The following is a 21,524-nucleotide window of genomic DNA, read 5'->3' on the forward strand; positions in this document are numbered from 1 at the left end:
CCCATCTTCTTCAGAGGGCTAAGCTGAAGCTGTCTCTCACTGCACTCCCCTACTCCTGTATGGCAGCTAGTTCCAGCAGTAGTTGTTGCCGGACGCGCTTAATAGAGCACTAAAAAGGTACAGCAGTCAACATTTAAACTCCTTTTATACATTTAAGCCCAGACTTAATGATCAGACAAAACACAAGACACCAAATCTTGGAGCCAAAGGACAAAAGAGGAAAAAAAAGCCAGATACAGGACAGGTGGGTGTTTTCTTTGTCATGTTACTTTATGTAACTTAACATAACTGTTGCCATAGGAACATTATGCAGGGTACACTTATGGTTTGGCTTTATGGTGTTCTCCATGTACCAAAATATTACTTGAATTATCTAGTAAAACATTAACCTTGCTCCTTTTTTAGTGTCACACGCAGTGGAAAGCTACTGCCAAGCTTCCAAGCTGTTGCCTGCTTTGGGAAGCTGTTAACTTCAAAGGAGAAAGACTTCTGCATTCTTGTCTAGGCAGTTGAAGTCCCAAGTTACTTGTCTTCTCTGTGTCACACCAACAGCATCTTCTCACCTACCACTGAAAGGAAGATCTGATTTCTTGATTATCCAACACTCTGAAAACTGTCAAGTCACATGACATATTGCATGTTAAATAACTCAAGTAAAACTCAAGTAAAAATCCATTTTAACTTCGCTGTATTTATATACTATATAAATTTTACATGCTATATATTTACAGTGGGGCAAGTGCTTTTTATCTTTAAAAAAACAAAGATCAAACTTTAGACATCTCTGAACAACACAGCTTGTATAAACCAGACAGATTATTCAGATGAACTGTATTTAATACAGGTTCCCCACTCATCTCCTGATGCAGGACCAGTGAGTAATAAGTGCATCACAGTTTGATAGCATTTAATAATAAAAATAAAAATCACAGTATGAATTTGTCTGTAACTAGAAACTTTAGAGGGACAAAACAGACAACCAAGACTTAAGACAAGTGACGCTGTATTAAAAAGTGTAATAAAAACATATGGAAGAGTATACAAATAGTCTGAGATACATTCAGAACTGCATATTCTGATCATTGTTCCACAGCGTTGAAAACCAGAACATTCTTCCGATCTTGAATAGAATTAAAATGTGAAGTAAATTAGTTTCTAGTGTCAGGCGTCACAAAAAAGATGAAGCTCTTGCAAAACTCCTGTTATGTGAGAGCTTGTGAAATCTTAAATAAGTCTTTAAATTAAATATACAGACTGTCAGTTGCAAATTTTATAATTCTGTGGTTTCCTGGTCGTTCTTGCACCAGATGTCTAACTTGGAGTAACATTACATGAATAACACACAATCAACCTGAGTCTGTAATTAAGCAGCATTTGAGATGTTCTATTCCAGGGCATTGTTTTCAGTGAGATATTTACTTGGTAATGTACAATGTTCAGCAGTTGTAGAAAGTTTCCACCCTTTTGGATTAGAAGTACATTTTAAAAAAGAAAGTCTCAAGTTAAAAGCTAAAAAAAAGTTCTTTCATGGTAAAAGTCTGTACAGACATTTGAAGCACCACTTATGATTGGGTTTTGTTTTGATGGTAATTTTACGGTATTGATAAATTTTAAGTAAGTTTTGATAGTTTGTTTTGATAATGTTGAGTCGTCGGTTTTGAAGGTAAAAGGTGGTTGGTTTTGACCATAAAAGGTTGGTTTTGACAGTAAGAAGACGTTGGGTTTGACGGTAAGAAGTCGTAAGAAGACGGTGGGTTTTTGATGGTAAGAAGTTGTTGGGTTTGAAGTTGTTGGGTTTTGATGGTAAAATGGTTGGTTTGGATGGTAAAAAGGTCATCGGTTTTGATGGTAGGTTTAGTTTGAGTACTGAAGGCTTCCATCTGTAAGCTCTGCGTCTGAAAGACGAAAGGAAGAAATGTCATTCCCTGTTGAGTTACTCAACATGGAACTGTTTGGCTCAGTGGTTTTCTTTCTAAACAGAGAAGTCACAACTCTGCACATGGCTTGATCTGATCTGTGACTACAGGACTGAACAGGCTAGAGAAGGTAGCTTCCAAAGCCCTCCCATTAAATTGTTGCTGCATTTCAGTTCTATGCTAGAATTGGTAAACTGTACAGAACATTAGGACAAAACTACCTGCTCTAATAGCAAATGGTAGACCTTAGGTATATTAAATTTATTTGAAGGTTTGATAGGACATCATCCTTCTTTTACTAGTGATCTTGTAGTCAGCTGACCAAATCCTAGCCACAGAAGCGTTCAGAAACTTGCTAGAGAGAGCACTTAGGAATGCAGGGATTTAACTGCTTTAATGCTGCTCTTTCTCTCAGGTATTTGGATTTTCCTTAAATTACAAATTAATCACTAGCTATCCTTGTTAATTTATTCAAAGTAACATGAGTCCAGGTGAAAAGGCACAATCTAGCAAGTCCTCAGTTGTTCCTAGTCTGTCCCTAGCTTATTTGAGAGGTTCAATACTGTAAAAAACAAACAAAAAACCAAACTGATGAAGTGACCTTTTTTTCAGATTAGATTCCATCATTCAGAAAATTCTGCTTAGAAACATTTTTTTTATTTTCTTTGAAAGACCGGGCCTTCCCCAAAATGAAACTAATCTTTAGCCTTGATGAAATACTCGAATTCCTCAATTTACCAGAATTGCTTTGCACAGCCCTTCTATCCCGCTTATGTTGCAAGCAGCGTATCTAACTGGGGTACTATTGTATTTATCAATGAGCATCTCTTTCACTTACATAGCCCAGTGATCTTAATGCCCCAGACTAGTGGAATGTATGCAACACATTTACTATGCTTTTGTCTGGTTTAGAAAAAACGAGTTTGCCCTCTGCTGGCCAGAGAATTCATTGAAGCCCAAAGAGCGTTAGGAGCAGACGCATTTTCTTCTGTGCTGTTCCTGATTTACCAGCTAGAAGAGATGCTTACAATTTAGTACAATCAGGATTCTTTTGACATTAGTATCATAAAAAGTCTGGTTTTGCAACACTGGTATTTGAAAGACCTCATTTCAGTCCCTAATTTTGTTCTTGATAATAGGACAGATTGTATTAAAGTCTGCAAGAATGTGTGAACAACCAGCCTCCCCTCCATGTGGTATTTTAATATTAAAACTTCTGGTCATCCAGGTCTCAAAACACAAACATGCTTTGCAACAATTGCACTTCCTCTTTATCTTCAAGAAACTTTTCAGTGCCAGGCAAAATTTTTGAAAATCTCTTCCAAGATTTAACTTCTCCAACCATTCTATAAAAGGCATTCAGCTGTAAAGCAAGAAGATGAATTCTTTTGTTTCCTATGCCAGAATGGCAATTTCAACACTCAGTAACAATCCTGTTCATTGTTAACTGGTTAAGTTGTGGCTAGGTATAAAATGTAGAAAATGTTTAAAAATAAAACTTGCCTTTGGATAGTGAACTGTCTTCTTCGGGGATTACTTCAGTTATCTGTAAGAGGAAAATAGATGATTGGGGGGAGGGTTGTTTGTTTTTAAGAACGGGTGCAGTCTTGCCAGTAATTTAGCTGGTATTTTTCAAAGTGAGCTTTTAGAAACTTTACAGCTCTGTTGAATCAATGTGTCTCTAACCCTACAATTAAACCAAATAATGCTAAAAGATGCAGCAATTTATCTTACTGCAAGTGCTTATTAAAATATCTGAGTAACTGGGACTGTGGCTTCATCTCAGATACATATATATGTAATACTACACACTTCTGCTCAGGAAAAAAATCATGGAAAACATAAAACTTCATTTTTGATGTTGAATTGTTGCAGCGTGCAGTCTTCTTCATCACATGATTCTATAGCTAATTAAACTGTATTATCTACTGAGAGACCAAGATTATGACAAGAACAGCACAGAGTTCAGTGTGAAGCCAATCAGGAGCTCAAGTCTGTATTTAGTTTTCTGTAAGGAGATGTACCAAGATGGCTTTTTTATACTAAAAATTGTTTTATCAGCCCATTTCTCTATATTCTTAAGCCTATACTAATAGGAAAAAAAACACAAGTAGAACAATAGCAGGAATTTAACATACTCTCCAGGTGTTAAATTGCAAAGCGTCCTCTGGAGGATTAATAACTGTGAATTCAGTGTGCTTAGGAGAAGGCAGATCTACATCTGAAACAAAAATATTTCAGTATTATCACCAACTTATGTTACTCTGAATAAGCAGTCAGCACTGTTTCTATGTTATGAAATAGCTGAACATAGTATGTTATTCAAATGAATTATTCAGGCAGTTTATTTTTTTTTAGGAAGACTGTGTTTCACTATTACATTAGTGGCCTGTAAGCCTCATGTCATCGTCTTCCATCTTGACTACTGAACCTCCTTTCTACCTACAATATTCTTTTCCAAGATAACAGCTGTCCAAGTTTATTTTTCCTAGTTAGTTGGACTGAATTTAATAAGGCATCTTGCATCTCTTCCTCTTGTTTGCCACTTAATCATCAAATCAAATTATTTCTCTTTTAACCTCTTTGTTTCAGACTTTCTTTCCTAGTGGTCATTCAAAAATGGAAAAAAAAAGTCTATCAACTTCGTTTTTTTTAATATCCATGCAGACTGTTCAGTCATCAAGCATTTTAAGACCATTTAAAATACTCTGTGTTAATAAAAAAGGAATCCCATAAACATGCTGTAGCTGCTTACCTTTAATATACTCGTTGGATGCAGTGGAGCTGTATTTCTTGCTTTCACCTGCACTGGAAGGCTTCTCTTCCTTGTAAGGTTGTTTACTGCCCTCATTTCTGTATTGCTCACAAAAAGGGCCATCTGGAGGACGGGATTCTTCCTTCTTCTCACGTGTTTTCTTCTGGAAACGAGGATCTAAGTATTCCAAGAAGCCTTTCAGTTTCCTGATGTGTTTCTTCTTTTTCTTCTTTTTCTTACGCTTGCGATTGTCATTGTCAAAGTGGAGCACAGAGAAATCCAAATCATAAAGTCTGAAGGAAACATGCAAGTTAAAAATAGAAAAAAAGATGTGGCACTTGATGCATATATGAAACTTTATTTATTTTACCACAGGTGATGATTTGCGGCATGTCAGCTATTTTGTGGTACTTTGTGCACATGTAACTTACTTTAGATGCAAAACTTAAGCCCTCAGATTGAAGGACGATAGGTCCTGGTTTGTACACAAATCATTAACAATGGCTAGCTCTGGAATATGTGCAATTAAAAAAAATGTTTTAACCTAATCCAGAATGGTGTGCAGATATGATTCTAACTATGTGGTCCAAATCTAGTGTTCTAACACAATTCAGCAATATCTTTCCTATCTTCACTGATCAACCTAATAACATGATCCCCAGCCAGATTATGCTATCAAAATAACTTTGAAACTATGAAAAAAAAGGAAGACATGAGAAACACCCAGAAAAGAATTAGGAAAAAAATTGCTGATTATGCTGGAATCCTTGCTTACTTGTAATCCTTCTCTCGATGTTTATCTTTAGACTTCTTTTTCTTCTTGAGCTTCTTATATTTTTTCATTTTTTCATCACCTAAAAGCTCCTTTTCTATCTTTCTGCGTTTCCTTTCTATTTCACTTTCACTACCTTCTGCACGACTATATTGTCTTTTTCTGTTTCTTTCTTTTTCATTTTTTTGGGGAGAGTCCTCAAAATGACCTGACACAGGTGGAAGTGCATGTCTTTCACGAGAATATTTTTCAGAATGTTGCTGAGGTACTGAGCAACGATGTAAGTCTACTCTGTGGCTGCTAAAGTGGTGTACATCTTCCTCTCTTGAGAGGGAACTGTGAGGCCATCTGCTTTTGTAATGATAATCCTTATGTGACCTGCTGTTGTAAGCTTGACTCAATTTGTCAAAGTCTTTATCACCGTGAGAGAACTTTCTCTCTCTGCTGTCTCCTGTTGCATGAGATGAATAGTAATCATTGTAATATCTACATTTTTCCCATCTTCGTGGTTCATCTTGATAGTATCTTTCTCTGCTCCAAGTTCTTTCCCCTTTGGAATGGTAATATCTATTCCTATCTTGTTCTGATCTTCCTCGGCTTCGAGATCTGTACTTGGAATATTTTACTGATCTTCTCCCATTATCAGGGCTGTTTCTTTCACTATGGAAAGATCTGTACTTGCTTCCCTCACAATACTCCTGCTTATGACGATTTTGCTTAATAACTTCCACGCTGCGAGAGCACCTTCTCTTGCTGGAATGACCATCTGTTTTGCTTCTGTTTTGACTCTCCTTCTCTTCAGTATCAGAATGTTCCCTCTTTCTTCGGTAGTGCTCTTTGTCAGTTTTTTTAGTTTCGTGTATCTTTTTCTTATCTTTTTTCCTGTGCATGGCATCTTCTTCCCATTTTCTATCACCAAATTCTTCATTTGGTCTGGAGAATTGGCTTTCCAAAACTTTATCCAGCTTTGTAATAGATGAGTCATTAACAGGTGGTACCTCTACGTAGTTATTAGATATGTCCTTTGTATCTTGGCATTTATCTGTAATAGCTAAGGAGGACAGATTTTTAGAACTACATTCACTGTCAGACTTTAGAGAGGAAGTTTGCCGCAAGTCCTCATCAGCCTCAGAAGACTCTTTGATGTACAAAATATTTTCTTTTGAAATGAGTTCAGGTTCTTTTGATCTTCTTGGTTTGTCTTTGTCTCCACGGTCCTCAGATCGGTACTGTTCAAGGAATTCATCTTCAGTATCAAAGCATCTTTCCCTAATCTTGTGCTGACCATTGATACTGGGATGTGCATTATCAGCTTTTGTTATAATACTTCCAACTTCTTCTTTGGTAGAAATGGTTTCAGAATCTGATTGAATAAAAGGATTCTCAGCCTCACAGCTGAAGTCAGAAGGAACTTTCCTGGATTCTTCATAGACCAATAGTGCTTCCATCACTACAGTTTCCATAAGAGCATCATTCTCTGTAGACTTCTGAGGTCCTGGGACACTGCACAAAATAAAAACATATTAATATTAAGAGTAAAATCTTGTTAAGTAAAAAAACAGAAACAAACAAACAAAGACCTCACGACTACAGGAAAACTCTAAAAGATATTCCACGTAGAAACCCAACCTGTGATTATTACACCTTCTTCAGCTCCCAGAGAAAGAGTTTTTTCCCCTCTTGCATCTGAAACCATTGCAGTAAACAAACAAACACGTGTCTCCTTTCACATGCTGCTCTGAGTAACAGACGAAATATCCAAAATATTTGCTCTCCCCCCATAACTGAAAAAACAACAGTTGAAACTTATTTTTCTATCTCTCTCCCAAGAATTTACATTCACATATCCTATGACTGAAAAAAACAGGAGGGGAAGAGCCAATGTTTCTCCATACAATGGAGAAAAATGGAAAAACATTCTATCAAGAAACAGAAGTTCTCCATGAGGCACCAACCTGCATCAGAGCAATATGCACAGTGCTGATCATTAGTTCTGTTCGTAACACTGGACATACAGTACAGAATTCTACTGATTTAAATCCTTCCATTAAATAGTATTAGTAGACAGATAAAACCACAAGGGACTTCCATAAAATCTTGTTTTACCCAGACTGTGCTCATTTTACCTTATTTCCTCTGACAAGCTGTTCAGCTGGCTGTCTGTGAGGGATTCTAAGATTACTTCTTGAGGAACTGGAGGCATAGCTATAGGCATCTGCAATTAAAATGCACAAGTCAGCAGACAGAAAAAATACTATTTGTAGCAGTACTGGAGACTAGTGTTGTCAGGATTTCTCCATTAAATGCTAAACAAGACCACTCTGAGTTACATGCATTATCTACACTTCAAACATAACCCCAACACACACCCCAAAAATCTACTTTATGAAACTTACGGATTTTTATCTCAGCTGAGCTTAAGTTGACAAGTTCTAATGTCAGCTCAGCTCTGCAAATTCTAATGGGATAATACCACAAAGCGTTAAAATCAAATTTGTGCTGTGTTTTCTCAGTATTTCACAGGAATTAGGAACATGATAATACTCCTGAATACATCATAGGTGATAAATTCTAGATGGAGCAAACAACTCACTGTTTCAAGCAATCCATTTGTTTTAGAAAAGAACATCTCAGAAGGTTTAACAGGTTCAGCTTGGCAAGTGGAATCATCAAGTTTCAGTCCGTTTTCTTTAGATTCATTAACTAAACTAATAGCACCATTTAGTGAATCATTTTTTGGCAGCTCATGCTGGGATCTTTCTTCTTCAGCATTCTGACAGGAAGAATGGGAATTCTGCAATGTACGGACTACCTTTCCAACCAAAATTCCATTAGAGGATATTACATTGCAATTCCTTTTAAATAAGCCCTTCGACTCCTCCTCAGATTTTCCTGAAGATTCTGCACCGTAAGGGACTGTGTTATCAGAGCTGAGTTTAGGATTTCCATTCACTGTTGGTTCCACGAAAATTTCATCAGAAACTTCTTGTTTGGAAACATTAGTAGTAACTGACATAATAGATGGATTTGAGGTAGACTCTGCTGCAGTGGAATTTGTAATTGTGGATGAAGGAACAGCCTTGTTGAGATCTTCATCCTCCACAGCACTGCTAAGACAGTCAGGCTGTGACACAGTCTGACGAGCAGGCAATTTATTGTGAATACTGATAGTGATCTTCTGTTTTTTTGATGGATCAGTAATTGAAGGCCTTGTAATTGCCCAGTTTTGAACACAAGCCGTTGGCGGTGCTGAAGATGGCCTTTTTAGGGTGACACCAATGGTATTTGGATCCTCTTTTAAGGATCCATTTCCATTTAAACGGCTTGAATTCTGTATTTATAAAGAAGAAATTGCAAGATGGATTAATGCAAACACTTGATTTAAAATTTTTAAACAAGAAATTCCCTACTAAGAATTTCTACAAATGGTCTTAATACCTAAAAAGAAAAAAAAAAACCAAACACTGCCCTTTATACATAAATGCAAGTCCAATAAGTGTATTTCATTCCTACTTTTGGTTTACCACATATTGGTACCAAATGAACATCATTTTTGAAAGCCATCCAAACAACTTAACATTACCTAAAACTATTCCCAAATATTTTTATTTTTCCCTTTAAACACGCCCTGAAAAGCCTGGAATAATTGTTCTGGTACTCAGGAATAAGACAATTTGTTTTCACTGTTTTAGCTAAAAAGACACTGCTAGGAGGAAAAAAAAAAAAAAAAAAGTCCTCTCTTAAATGATTCAAGGATTAGTACACTCAAATTGTCAAAGAGCATAGCTCTCTGTGCTTTAGAAAGCTGTCTTGGAGGTATAAGGTAATTAAGTAGCACGACTGCACAATTCAGCAGTAGCCACCACTGCTTGAATGACTCCGGCTCTAGCATGAGGGCTGTAAAGAAAGCTGCAGCGTGGGAAGGAAAACAAAACTTAGATGCTGAAAACCAAATAGAAACCCCCACACCAAACCCCACACCCACTGTCAGTTTGTTGCCATTATCTGCCCTTCCGCTTCCTTAAATTACCTTAATCATATGAGGAGGAAGTCGTGGTCCCATAAATCCAGCCTGCTTACTATTAGCCCCCCGCTGACCAAGGAATGAACGGGGATAAGATGGTGCTGGTAAGTAAAAAGCACGTTCTCCGAGTGTCAGATCATAGCGCCTTCGGAAAAGAGCAGTGATCTTGGTTTAGTTTTTCTTTTGGCCTACTTTTGGATTAAATCCCATTCTATAATTTTATAGAAACAGTTCATATGATCTGGAAATGTTCTATACACAAGACTTAACCAAGACTACAAACTGAAAATTAGATAACGGTCTTCCTACTATGACTATCACTTTCAGAGCAATAACTCATTCTTACACCACAGATGACCTTAATTTCTCTTCTCTAAATTAACCAGCTACAAATAACACACATATAGCAATTTACACGAGTGCTGCAGTTTAAGGCCAAGCAACAAAAGATAATAAATGACACAGAGAATTTCAGGTTAGACAGAACTGAATTATACAAATAATAATTTTTCCTAGGATAGAAAGGAAAACACTTGCAAAAAAGAAAAATATCAATAACAGGAAAGTAAATCTGTTCTGAACACATTTTAGTATTTGTTATTACCTGATATAAAAAAGTAAATAAGCTTGCTGACCAAGAACTGTTTTAATGTCAGTACGGACTACATTAGCATCATTCATCTGATACCAAAGTCCATTACCAGCCTGCAAATAAAGACAACGATATCTTTAGATGAATTGCATGTTTTCCAAATGAAATCACAGATAGGAACAAAATACACACATATCAAATAAACATGTAATGAAATCTTTTTCCCTAGAAACAGTAGTTACTAGTAACATTTTAATTGGTTTGCCAGCACAACTTTTACCCTGCTAGAAATGATGTTGATATCTACCTTTATGTAGCATACATAGTGTCCTGCGTGACAGTTGATACCATTATGCACCAGCACTGCGTATAAGGCGTAGAGGAGTGGTTCTCCAATTGATTGAGACATGTAGGCTCGAAGGTCCAAATACTCTGGATATTTTACCTCCTAGAGAGACCAAGAAGATATAAAAATTATCCCAGAGTACTTTGTGGACTAGCCAGAGAAAACCACTTCCAAAAAACACAGACTAGAATTATGTGAATATATTTCTTGATTCATTAAAAATAAGTCTTCCCATAAGCAATGTTTAATAATAGAAGTTGCAGAGAACTGTTTTCTGATGAATTAGCCTTCTCAGAGGAAAGCATATGCTTCTTGTCAAGCAGGAATTTTATTGATATTAAGAGAAAGAACAAGCCATAGTTGTTAGTCTACAATTATTGTCTGAAAATATTAACAACTTTCAGCTTTGGGAGATGCCCCATTAGATGATGATAAAGTTGCATTACAGCAGTAAATATACCTTGTTGATCTTTCCACCTGTGAAATTTGCAAATCTTTTCAGTGATATCGTGAGAACATTGGACGAACGGTGTATAGTAAATCTCTTGGATGCAGGAACCATCTTTTTACACCTTAAAAACGAGCAGAGACAACTGTTTAAAAGCATCTTCTTTTTTGCGCTAAAATCAAACTAGTTTTAATGTCTCACACATGCTTATGCTATTTGAATGATATTTACTTGCATAATATGTTTTTTTCTTTTCATAAATCCATACACTGCATTTCAGGTTTGTTAATACAGAGAAGATAGCAGGATATTAGAGGACAGCTCTACAGAACAAAGAATAAAGGAATAAAGGATTTAGAACATTATCTTTTGATAGCCAAGCAAATGTCTGAACACGTATTTTGTTATGCCAAAAAGGTAAGTTTTCCCAACATCTCAGCATAGCGGGAACAGGAATCTCTCACGAAAGCGTATCACCAGATTGTAAGGCAAGGTACCATTTCTTGGTATACAAAAGTGGCTATTTGAACTCCAATCCTGGGTACATTTTTTCAGCTTTCAAGTGAAATACAAATACTGAAAGTAGAACATGAGAGCCTTGGTCCTCAGGACTAGAAACTGCAAATAATTTCCAAAATAGATCATCTATCGACATCAAAAATACAACAGAAGCACACAGTCACATTACAGGAGGGAGACGTTTAACAGTAATAAGTCTTCATGCACTGAGGTTGTCTGGAAAGACACTGAAACCATCTGCAATCCTTTGAAACAAAGTAGTTAAAATTAAGTTTGATATATTGCCTGCTCAAAGGTAGGACGTACAGTGCAAACAGTGAAATTTAACCACTGGCCCAGAGAACAACTGAAACTGGTTGGTTTACAATACTGTTGATAGCTAATAAATAGAAAGAATTAAAGTATCTCTTTTTGAATTCTGATGTCAAAATCCAAGCCAGAGAATTCCAAACCCATAGAGAATGCCTATGAACAAGACAGACTTCCCTCTCAAAAGAAACAAAAATCCAAGTGTTTTATAAAATTCCACAGAACTCGTAATTAGATACAAGGTTTAGAGGCAGTCCTCTTTATTAGAAGAATTCATGGTAGAAAATAAAAGAAAATGTCAATTACAAAAAACGTAAAGTAGTAAGATAGTTTGTCAGCAATGGAGAAAGTACTGCACATGTGCAAGGCCTTTCCTTTTGAACTCACAAAAAGACAGAAAATTCTGGCTTTGTGTGTTACTGAACTGATCACACCTCAAAGAGCACATTAATGAAGGACCACGCAATTCAGATGTGAGGTGCTTATTACAGTTTTTCTCTTCCTCAGACATAAGTTATGAGGATCCTGAATATACTACATGTGGCTTTCTAGCATCCACAGGCCAAGACGAAGCTGGGATTAAATTGCTTTAATAACCTATTGAATGCTCTTGATTCGACACACTAATTTACTTAAGTTTCCAACAACAAAAAGTGGATACTGCATTTTTAATTTAGAGGGGTCAGGCATGAATCATACAGAGCTGATCCTGGCATGCCTTGCTTTTTTCATTGTATGTTTGAATAACAACTTGTTTTGCCAAACCATCTTATACAAACGTTCAATTGTTTCTCACATACGTAGAAACATTTTACATATTGATCGGCATTTTGAGTGCCTGAACTCAATATGCTTTCCCTGAGCACGTGTACTCAGGTAGCTCATTTCAGACATTAGTCTACAGGTTTTACAGTAAGAACTGTGCAAGATGCTGTTCAGTGAGCTAGCACAGGCTGCTAACATTAATTATCACAGAGCCAGCTCGCATGCACTGAGACTCAATCTAACTTTGTTTCACAGTGAACGCTAGGACCTTCAGGAACCTGCTGCTGCCTTCCACTCTAAATCATTCTCCATAGCAACTTGCTTCAGCACACCACTACTTACTGGGCATGTCTTTTAACTTCTTGCAATATGAATATTTCAGCATGCAACTACACACCTAGGAAGCCTGACAAGCCATGGTGCAGACAATACTAGGAATAAAAGTCCAATATTAGCTAATAGCCACTCTTCTTACATTTCCAAAACAAAGGTAATGTTTTCAAGTTTGGGATTATTTCAGTGCATCAGTTGTTTAAACACAATGAAGCAGCAACAACAACAACGAAGCTGTGTCTCTATTTCTACATGAAGTTAAACGATAACTTACGCTCTAAGTCAATGCAATATATTAAACTAGTATCTAGTATTAAGACATAATTAGTAATAATCTTACTTGCTACATTTATAGCAATTCTCTCCATCCAGCTGTTCAGGTTTCACAAATAGTTCTAGAGCTCTGGTAACAGATGAAACTGCCTAAAGGAGCAAGAAAGAAGAACATAAAGTCACTGTAAATTCAAAATTCTAAAGACATACTAGTAGTTTAGAAGAGAATCTTATTAATACATACTTAAGCAATCTACTATGAGCACCATGAAAAAGGAGGCAGAAATAGCATGCTCAGCATTTACCTCACCTGGAAGTCATTTTACTTTGAAACAAATAATTTTCCAATAATGTAGACAGCATCTATAGTGTGCTTTGTCATCAGTAATAGGAACAGTCAAACCCATCAGTCTAACAATTAGATGTACATTGAGGTAGAATAACAAAGAAATATGACAGTATCATAATTTGTGTAGATACAAAATTCATTCAGCTTTAGCCCAGTGCAAATGTGCAGACTATTTACATGCATTCCACAGAAGGACAATGTCCGTTCTACTTCCTAACCACTACCAAGCTCTTATATTTTAACATTATGTTTGTTTTTTTTAAGATAAACAAGTTTATTTTAGAAAGTTATACATGCATTTAAACATCGTGAACCATATTTACAAAACATCTTACCTTTATATCCAAAGTGATATCAAGAAATGCCTCATACGTATCCGAAACTGCTTTGCAATTCAAGCACTTTACTGGAAGCAAAATATAAATGCTTAACACTATGTGAAGGAGACTAACCATCCAAATTCAAGTTGTTGATAGATACTACTTTAGACAAACTACAGACTGCTTTACTATCAACAAAAGACACAGATCAGTTCTAAGGACAGGAATACTTTTAAAAGTACCTCTTGATCTTAGAAATCCTCCAAATATTTGATGAATGATGGTGGTTGCTTGAGAAGATCTGTCCAACCTGGAAATAAATTATGATCAGACCTCAGAAGATTTAAGGTAGAGAGTTAACTCTTCAAAGAGTTTTATGAAAAACAAGGATGCAGACTTTCATTTTTGATAGTAAATAAAGGGTTAAAAGGTGCTAGAGAACATATAAAAGTGAATTTGTTTATGCTTACTTGGTGCTTCCATTCAAGCATGCTTTCTGCATAGCATCTACAGTATAGCGCAAGAATTCGTGTGCGTCTTCTTGACTGCCAAAACGGAAATGTTTTCCTATTCCTAAATAAGAAAATTATAGTATTTACCTCATTTAAAAATGAAATAGTTCTCTTATTTCTAAGATCTCTCTTCTTTATAGTGTTAAAACCATTTATACCCATCAAATAATTATTTGAAGATTACAAGATATCGAAAAAGAAACATATCTGAAGCCACTTACGTCTAAGATCATTGATAACACGTGTAGGCTTGATGGCATCAACAGTGCAACACAGGGCCTGGTTAATGTGAGTCTCCATCGTGCACATCATGCAAAAACCTTGTTCACGACCTGAAGAGTGAAAGAAGACAGCATCCCAGTCTAGCAAAATATACATAACTACAAACATATAAAGAAAATTTAAACTATAGATACAATATCCATTTTCCTTGCTATATTCTATTGTCCCAAGATGGGAGTGTCCCAACAGTCTTGTAACATTTAATTTCACAAAACTTTATAGGATAAAAATATCCATTAAGCCTGTATTCAAATGCATTTTCTGATGAGAAATCTAAAAGACTACTGCAAAGTCACATTTGTAAAGGCTGACAGGAATGTGAACTCCAGAAGCTGCAAAATATGTGAGGAAAGAATATTTGACATTGATGATACAGCATTAAGAGAATGTGTGTTATTTTCAGCACAGTGCTGTCAGGTAAGCTTCACGATACGGTCCTTTGGAAGAAAGGAAAAAATCAAGTAATGTATGTAAGAGTACTTCTACCCTCCTTTTTTCAACAGGATTCTTAACTGAAACGATTTCCATGTACAGTAAGAAAACAGTTAAATTTCTAGGTATCAGTACAAAGATTTCAGGCTAGAAAGCATACAGGTGCCTTTGTAAAAACACACATATACAGATATGACAACAGGATCCTAGGGTTAAATAAACTTAAGTATAATGATGAAATTCAAAGAACACAAATTCAACAGTTTAAAAAATACAACATTTTATTTAGGACAAAATCAGTCTAGATTTTAATACAGTCCCACTAAAATTTCTAGTCAAGTTCATAAGAGCTCATATTGCTTTCTACTTTTTTTTTTATTATTATTAGTTCAATAATGAACATACCATTTATTGTAGTGCATTATGGAATCTAGGCATTGAAGACTAAAGATCTGTGGTGCCAACATCCTAAATTTTATTGATCCTGCCTTTCTACCAGCAGGAAGCCCAAATGCCAAATGTTCATTAAAGGCCTTACTTTCCAATGCACTTCATTATTCACATGAAGCAAGAAATGATCCTTTATTTTTTATTATTAACATGGTGCATTAAATGCACTCCATATGCTATTCTGAGCCCACTGCTAATACAACGTTCAAAGCCAGCTTCTACAGGTAAAATCAGACAAGTCATTTTGTGTCACAGAACCCGTGCTGTTCTTTCACCTTCAGAGCTATCCAACACATTTAAAATACTGTTAGAAAGTACTCACATGACTGGTTGTGCTCAAGAGAAAGCATGTAATTGGCAAGTGGGGGTGTGTAGGTCAAACATTGTAGAGTAGAATTAAGAAAACATGTATTGCCAAGATTGTACAGTCCAACTCCAACACTTTGTGTTTGTTGCCAATCCATACAAATCTTCTCAGGTGGAAAAAGAATTCTTTGTGGCGGAGCAATTCCATCATTAATGACTGCAAGAAAGTTACATTTAAAAAGAGATTTTATTTGTTTCTAAGAAAGGTATTTTAAAAATACTATTCTGCAGGAGCACCTAGAGGAACTAGCTACAATCCAAAACAGAAAAACTTATTACAAACAACTTTAATACTGCCAAATTCAAACTGGCTGGTCAACACAATGTTTTGGAAAAAAATTTTTAAAAAAAGTGTGTTCAACCATTTTAATTTTTCTAAGGCAAGTCTAACTGCCATTCTGATTTTAGTAACGAATGCCAAGTGCCTTTCCATCTATAATTTTTAACCTGATTAACTCAACTACTGTTCTTTTCCTTATTATAACTTAAACCACAATCTTATACTTGAAATTGTATGGTAATAAATGCAAGGACAACGTAAAAACAAGTAACTAGCCAGGACAGTAGATATCAGACCTTTTTCTGAGCAACATTATCATTCAAAAACTTGTGAATAATGGAAGCTCTGAATAGCAACAAACACTTCTCTTTGCAAATCAGAAAAGACATGGATGAATCTGTGTATTACAAAAAGCTCCCCATATTTCACTGTTGATTGTAAATATATCAAAATTAATTTCTATAACATCAGTCACTTCAGTTGCCTTAGAGGATTCCCTTTTGAAGTCTTCATTCACAGTAGTCCTATTCTCTATCAGGATAACAAGTAAGAACTGCACTTTCTAATTTCGTTTTGAGGAAAATGGAGGCAGGATAAAACGTACACTTACTTAGATCTCTTTGGGCAAAAGGCTTAGATTTTTCAGATGATCTACAATAAATAGCACCTCCACGTCCTTGGGCCACAGAGACTTGGTTTGAATCTTCTGCAGGTGGTATCCGGCCCCAGTTTGCGGTGCGTGACTTCATTTTTTTAGTACGCGGTTTCTTGGATTTGCCAGACCGCCTTGAAGATGATTTTTTAGACTTTGAAGATTTTGGTTTGTTAACTATGGTCATTGTTCATATCTGCGACAGAGACAAAAGTTCTAGCTGACGTAAGAATATCAAAAAGAATTCCAAGAAGAAAAGAGTAGTAGAAGTCCTGTCACTTAATCTCAAAGAAATAGCCTGAAAAGCTAAATAGCACTAAACATATGATGATTTAAAAAGAATCCCCAAACTAAACACAAAGTAAAAATTTCCATCAAAACTCTATCAGTATTACTTTTAGCTTCTGCAGAACTAGTGGCTCATGTCATTTCTTTCACAGGATTTTAATCCATTACAACTCTAGAGTCTTTTTAATATAAAAATGTAGATGACATTCTCTGATGGGAATCAGTTATTTATTGCATTTTCTGAATTTTTCAGTTATCTGTTAATTATCATCTATTATCCAATAGATAATTGTTGCAATTGTCTATTGCTGGCATTAGTAACAGAACACTATTACTTTACTGCCTGCGTTTTTCTGTTTTGTGTGCACAAAGGTAGTTACATTTGGCTGCGACTTTTCTTCTGTCTTTCCGGGGTTCGCCCTCATTGTCTACTGCATCAGTCAAGATGGGCTTCTTTTGATTCTGTAATGAACCTAGCTTTTAAATACACCTTTTTTTGAGTGTCAGTTTGTGACAGCAAGTTTATTTGTTAGGGCTCCTCAGTCTACATCATGAGGTCACTTTTTCCAGGCCAATTGGAGCCATAAGTGGCAGTACATTAAAGCCCTGAAATGTTGCGATCCAAGAGGAGAGATGTTTGGCCCTCCTTTTCACTCCTAGAAACACATACCTCAAAACCTCCTCAAAAAAAAAGATGGGATATATCTCAGAGAAATCTTGGGAAAGGAGAACATAAAGATGTTTGTAAATTTATTTCTCCCTGGGCTTCTTCTGCTTCTCCAAGAAATACTTGCTTGGATATAACTTTAGCAGCAGCACTTATGGTATTTTGCACCTATCACATTTAGAACTCCCACGATAAACTGAAGAGTTAGACTAAAAAGCCTCTGTTTCAGTTCTACTTTGCAAAGTTGCACATTTTCCTGATGCAAAACAACAGGGGAATGTAAGCTAGAAAAGGAAATGCTGCATGTAAAACAAAACAAAACAAACCTCAGCCCTCCAGGACAAAAGGCAGTAACTGATATTAAGTCCTTTTTAAAATGCTGATTAGGTTTCAAGATGATACCACTTTAAATAAGTGTAATTGTGTGTGCATAGTCAGAAGCTGAATAATGACATGATGAACTTCTATACTTAATTTTTTGTTACTATCTTACTGTAGCACACAGACTTGTTACATTTAGGGAAACCACTAACTTAATGGAGGGTTTAAAACATAAGCTAGTTTGTTATACTGAAATGACTGAGAGCACAAAGCATAAAGTGTTTTCAGATTTACAGTACAACTTGCTTGCTATTGATTAAACAAAGCACAGTAAATAAGAAAACTCCTAGTCCCAGAACTAACAAATTGTGCGCAGAGGTTGTAATTAGATTTTTTTCCCCCTTTACATTTTTAATCTAAAATTAAACTTCAAATCCATTCTATACACACTTGCTATTTCTGAGAAAAGAATACACAAAACTGAAAAATGCATTTAACTGAGAAATGAAGACATCCTTGTCCTATTGGAAGACTAAGGTGACAGCTCTTGGGCTCAGTGATTTTCAGACAAGATCCAGTCTTCAAATTGCAGACATCAGTGACATCTCCTTTTTTCTGATTGAAAGGGAAAATGTTTCAACAACACATTGAAAACATACTTGAGGATCAAGAAACAAAATCAAGACTGCAGTGAGAAGAAAAACAGAAGAACATTACTGAAAAAAAAAAGAAAAACAAAAAAAACAAACTTGAGCTTCATATTGACCAATGAAGATAAGCCTTACACATTTTTAAATTTATTTTTGACAACTGATTGATGCATTACCAGATATTAAGCACTATTTAACAGCAAATATTAACGCGAGTAAGAATAAATTAGATCCATCATCACTTTTTCAAAATACATCAACTTCTAATTTGGATATAACATCTCTCTGACAAGGAAGCAGGAGAACTACAAATACTGATACTGTTTCCTCTCCCAATGTTCCATATACACATTGATGCTGTTCCTACACAACTCTGAACACAAATTTATGTTGACATAAGCATCGGGTGTTATTTCTCTGTGTTTGCCTTGATAGACTCCTCCTGCCCACTGAAAAGTAAACTCAAGATTGCAGATCAGTTAAGACAGTTGCTATCCCCCCATTCAGAGCTCTGCAGCAGCGCTGTTTAGATTTTTTTCGGCAGTCTCTTAACAAAACATTACCACTTACGACCTGGTTCTCAGGCGGTAGGCATTTGGCCTCTGCTTAGCAGAGTCAAGCACAGCTTAAGATTTTGCACAAGATCCCATTCACAAAACTGAGCTTAACGAGGCAGCAGTCATTATGCACATATCTTATTACAAAACAAACATTTGCAGCAGCGGTTGTAAAACAACAAAACACACAAAGAACTAAACAGCAATAAGCAGCGAGAGAAAACTGTTATGGCATAGATATTAATACCACGCGTGAATTACAAACTGCCGTTCCATCCTCTGACGCTGCCGTAAGCTAGGAAAAAAAGGAAAGAAACACCCCAAACACACATGTCACGGTGTTTGAAGTTTCGTTAAAGAATAAACCAGCAACCAAGCCAGGAAATAGAAATTAATCGTCACTTTACCCCGAAGTGGGTGCCGGTTCTGCACAGAAAGCCCCTGAGCCGTTCTGTGCGGGCAGGATTGCTGCCGGGCTGGCCGAGGAGGCGGCGGCAGCCCCCGGGGCCACAGGTCCTGTCCCAGGGTGGTGCCGGGGGTCCCAGGGGGGTCCCAGGGGGGTGCCGGGAGGGTGCCAAGGGGGTGCCGGGGGCAGCAGCCGCCGCCTCAGCCGGGGCCGTCTCCACAGCCCGCCCCGAGGGCCTCGGGCCGCCGCCGAACTCGGAGCTCCAGCGTGGCGCCTTTATAACCCCGGCGCTGTGCTCACGGCTAAAACCGGAGCGTTTCCTCCAGCGTGCGTTTGCTGTCGGTGCCGGATCGGCCCTCAGCCCCAGCTCTCCCTTTTCGGGGTTGGGGTTTCCCTCACGCCGCCACGGGCAGGCCCCGCACGCAAGATGTCCGCGCCGGGGAGCAGCATCTCGCCCGCGGCGAGAGCCCGAGGGCGCGACACGAGACAGCCCCGACATGCGGGCAGGGCGGCGGGGACACGGCTCTGAGGGGGCCGCCGCTTCGCCCCGCCGTCATCCTCCCCTCCCGGGCCGCCCCGCCGAGCCCCGTGCGCCTCAGCTCAGCCCCGCGGCGCCCTGCCCAGCCGGGGCGTGCCGCCTCAGCGCCCGCCCTCCCGGTCTTTTCCCTTCTCCGTTCCCTTCTCTTCTTCCATCCCTTTCCCTTCCCGCGCCTCCCGGCCCGGCCGGGCAGGGCTCGCCCCTCGGAGCGGCAGTGGCCATGGCAACGGGGTGGAGAGGGCGGCACGGGGCTCGGCGGAGGCCGGGACCCCCGAGGGCAGCCCGGGACCCCCGAGGGGAGCCCGCTCCGCGGCCGGCCGGCAACAACGGCGTGGCAGTCGGGGGAAGGGGATGGAAACGGGGAGCCGGCCCGCCCGCCAGGGAGGCAACGCCGGGTCCCCGCGCCGGCAGGAGGAGGAGGGAAAGAGAGGCGGCGGGAGCCTGGACCGCCGGGCAGGGGCCGGTCCCGCCGGCCCAGGGGGTGGCGGCGGAGGTGGTGGCGGTGGCGGCGGGGCTGGGTCCCCCCCGCCGAGCGCTGGGGGCGGCGCCCTGCCCCGCCCGGGGGTCCCACCCCCTCCGGCTGCCCGCCAGCCGGGAGGGCAGCGGCCGAGCGCGCCCGGTGGGCTGGGCAGGGCTGGGCCGGGCCGGGCCGGCTGCTCCCGCCGGCCGCTTCCCTTCCCCTTCCTTTTTCCCTTCCCGGGGCCGGCCCCTCCTCCCGGCCCATTGATTTGCGGGCAGGGAGCCGCACGCGGCGCTGCCGGGCTGTGCCAGGCCGCCGCCAGGCCCGCCGCTTCCCCCCCGCCGCCACCACCGACCCCCCGGCCCGGCCCCATTACCTGGCTCGGCCCCGCTTGACTCGGCGCTGCCGGGTCCCCCTCGCCGCAGCCCCCGCCTCAGCCCGGCCCGCTCCGCCTCCTGGTACGGCCCGTCGGGGAACAATGACGTCCCTCCGCCGGCCTCTTCCATCCGGGGCCCGGCGCCGGCCGGGCAATAAGCGGGCGGGGGGGAGGAAAGGAGGCGGCGGCGGCGGCGGCAGGGGGGGAGAGAAGAGAGAGAGAGAAGCGAGCTCCTCCGGGTCACACGGGGACCAGCACCGCCCCTGTGCCGCTGCCGGGAGCCGCTAGAGGGGGCTCGGCGACCCCCGGTCACGGCTCGGGGGGCGACGAAGGCGGCGGGGAGCCGGGGGATGCGGGCAGCCCGAGCCCGGCGGCGAGGTGAGGGGGCCCCGCTGCCGGCGGGGAGCCCCCCGATCCTCCCCGCGGGGCCGCAAGCCCAGCCCCTTCCTCGGCCGTAGCCTTCCCGCCCGGCTCTGCCTTCCGGGCTGTATTTACCTCGCTCCGATTTATCGCCCCCCCTCAATTAACGTTTTATTGCTCTATGCTCAAAGAGCGGCCATAAACCG

General features: G+C 39.7%; 1 protein-coding gene across 5 annotated transcripts; it reads right to left on the reverse strand.

Annotated features, from left to right (window-relative positions):
* Nucleotides 1–247: 247 nt before the first annotated feature.
* On the reverse strand, nucleotides 248–21,098 carry USP42 (ubiquitin specific peptidase 42). 5 transcript variants are annotated; one of them, XM_027469284.3, is made up of 20 exons: nucleotides 20,959–21,098; nucleotides 18,470–18,586; nucleotides 16,654–16,891; nucleotides 15,720–15,920; nucleotides 14,455–14,565; nucleotides 14,192–14,294; nucleotides 13,964–14,031; nucleotides 13,737–13,807; nucleotides 13,120–13,202; nucleotides 10,866–10,977; nucleotides 10,367–10,507; nucleotides 10,072–10,172; nucleotides 9,474–9,612; nucleotides 8,037–8,774; nucleotides 7,570–7,658; nucleotides 5,447–6,946; nucleotides 4,672–4,964; nucleotides 4,055–4,137; nucleotides 3,420–3,462; nucleotides 248–1,895 (listed from the first exon to the last, which is right to left on the reverse strand). In XM_027469284.3, exons 3-20 carry the CDS (start codon nucleotides 16,880–16,882, stop codon nucleotides 1,855–1,857), a joined length of 4,146 nt encoding a protein of 1,381 aa, XP_027325085.1. In that variant the 5' UTR covers nucleotides 16,883–16,891; nucleotides 18,470–18,586; nucleotides 20,959–21,098; the 3' UTR covers nucleotides 248–1,854. The 5 variants fall into 5 exon arrangements, with proteins under 5 accessions (XP_027325085.1, XP_027325086.1, XP_027325089.1 ...); XM_027469285.3 differs by lacking the exon at nucleotides 20,959–21,098 and adding an exon at nucleotides 19,586–20,615; XM_027469288.3 differs by lacking the exon at nucleotides 4,055–4,137.
* Nucleotides 21,099–21,524: the final 426 nt, after the last annotated feature.

This window comes from Anas platyrhynchos, chromosome 15 (assembly GCF_047663525.1).
Source record: "Anas platyrhynchos isolate ZD024472 breed Pekin duck chromosome 15, IASCAAS_PekinDuck_T2T, whole genome shotgun sequence".
NCBI classification, from domain to species: Eukaryota; Metazoa; Chordata; class Aves; order Anseriformes; family Anatidae; genus Anas; species Anas platyrhynchos.

Bases quoted from the DNA above. Each gene is read 5' to 3' on its own strand.
- USP42 (XM_027469284.3), bottom strand. From the start codon at position 16,882: ATGACCATAGTTAACAAACCAAAATCTTCAAAGTCTAAAAAATCATCT. The intron at 14,032-14,191 runs GTAAGCATAAAC...ATTTATTTCCAG, and splicing joins TGCTTGAATGGAAGCACCAA to GTTGGACAGATCTTCTCAAG. The intron at 10,508-10,865 runs GTATATTTACTG...TGGTCTCTCTAG, and splicing joins CAGGTGGAAAGATCAACAAG to GAGGTAAAATATCCAGAGTA.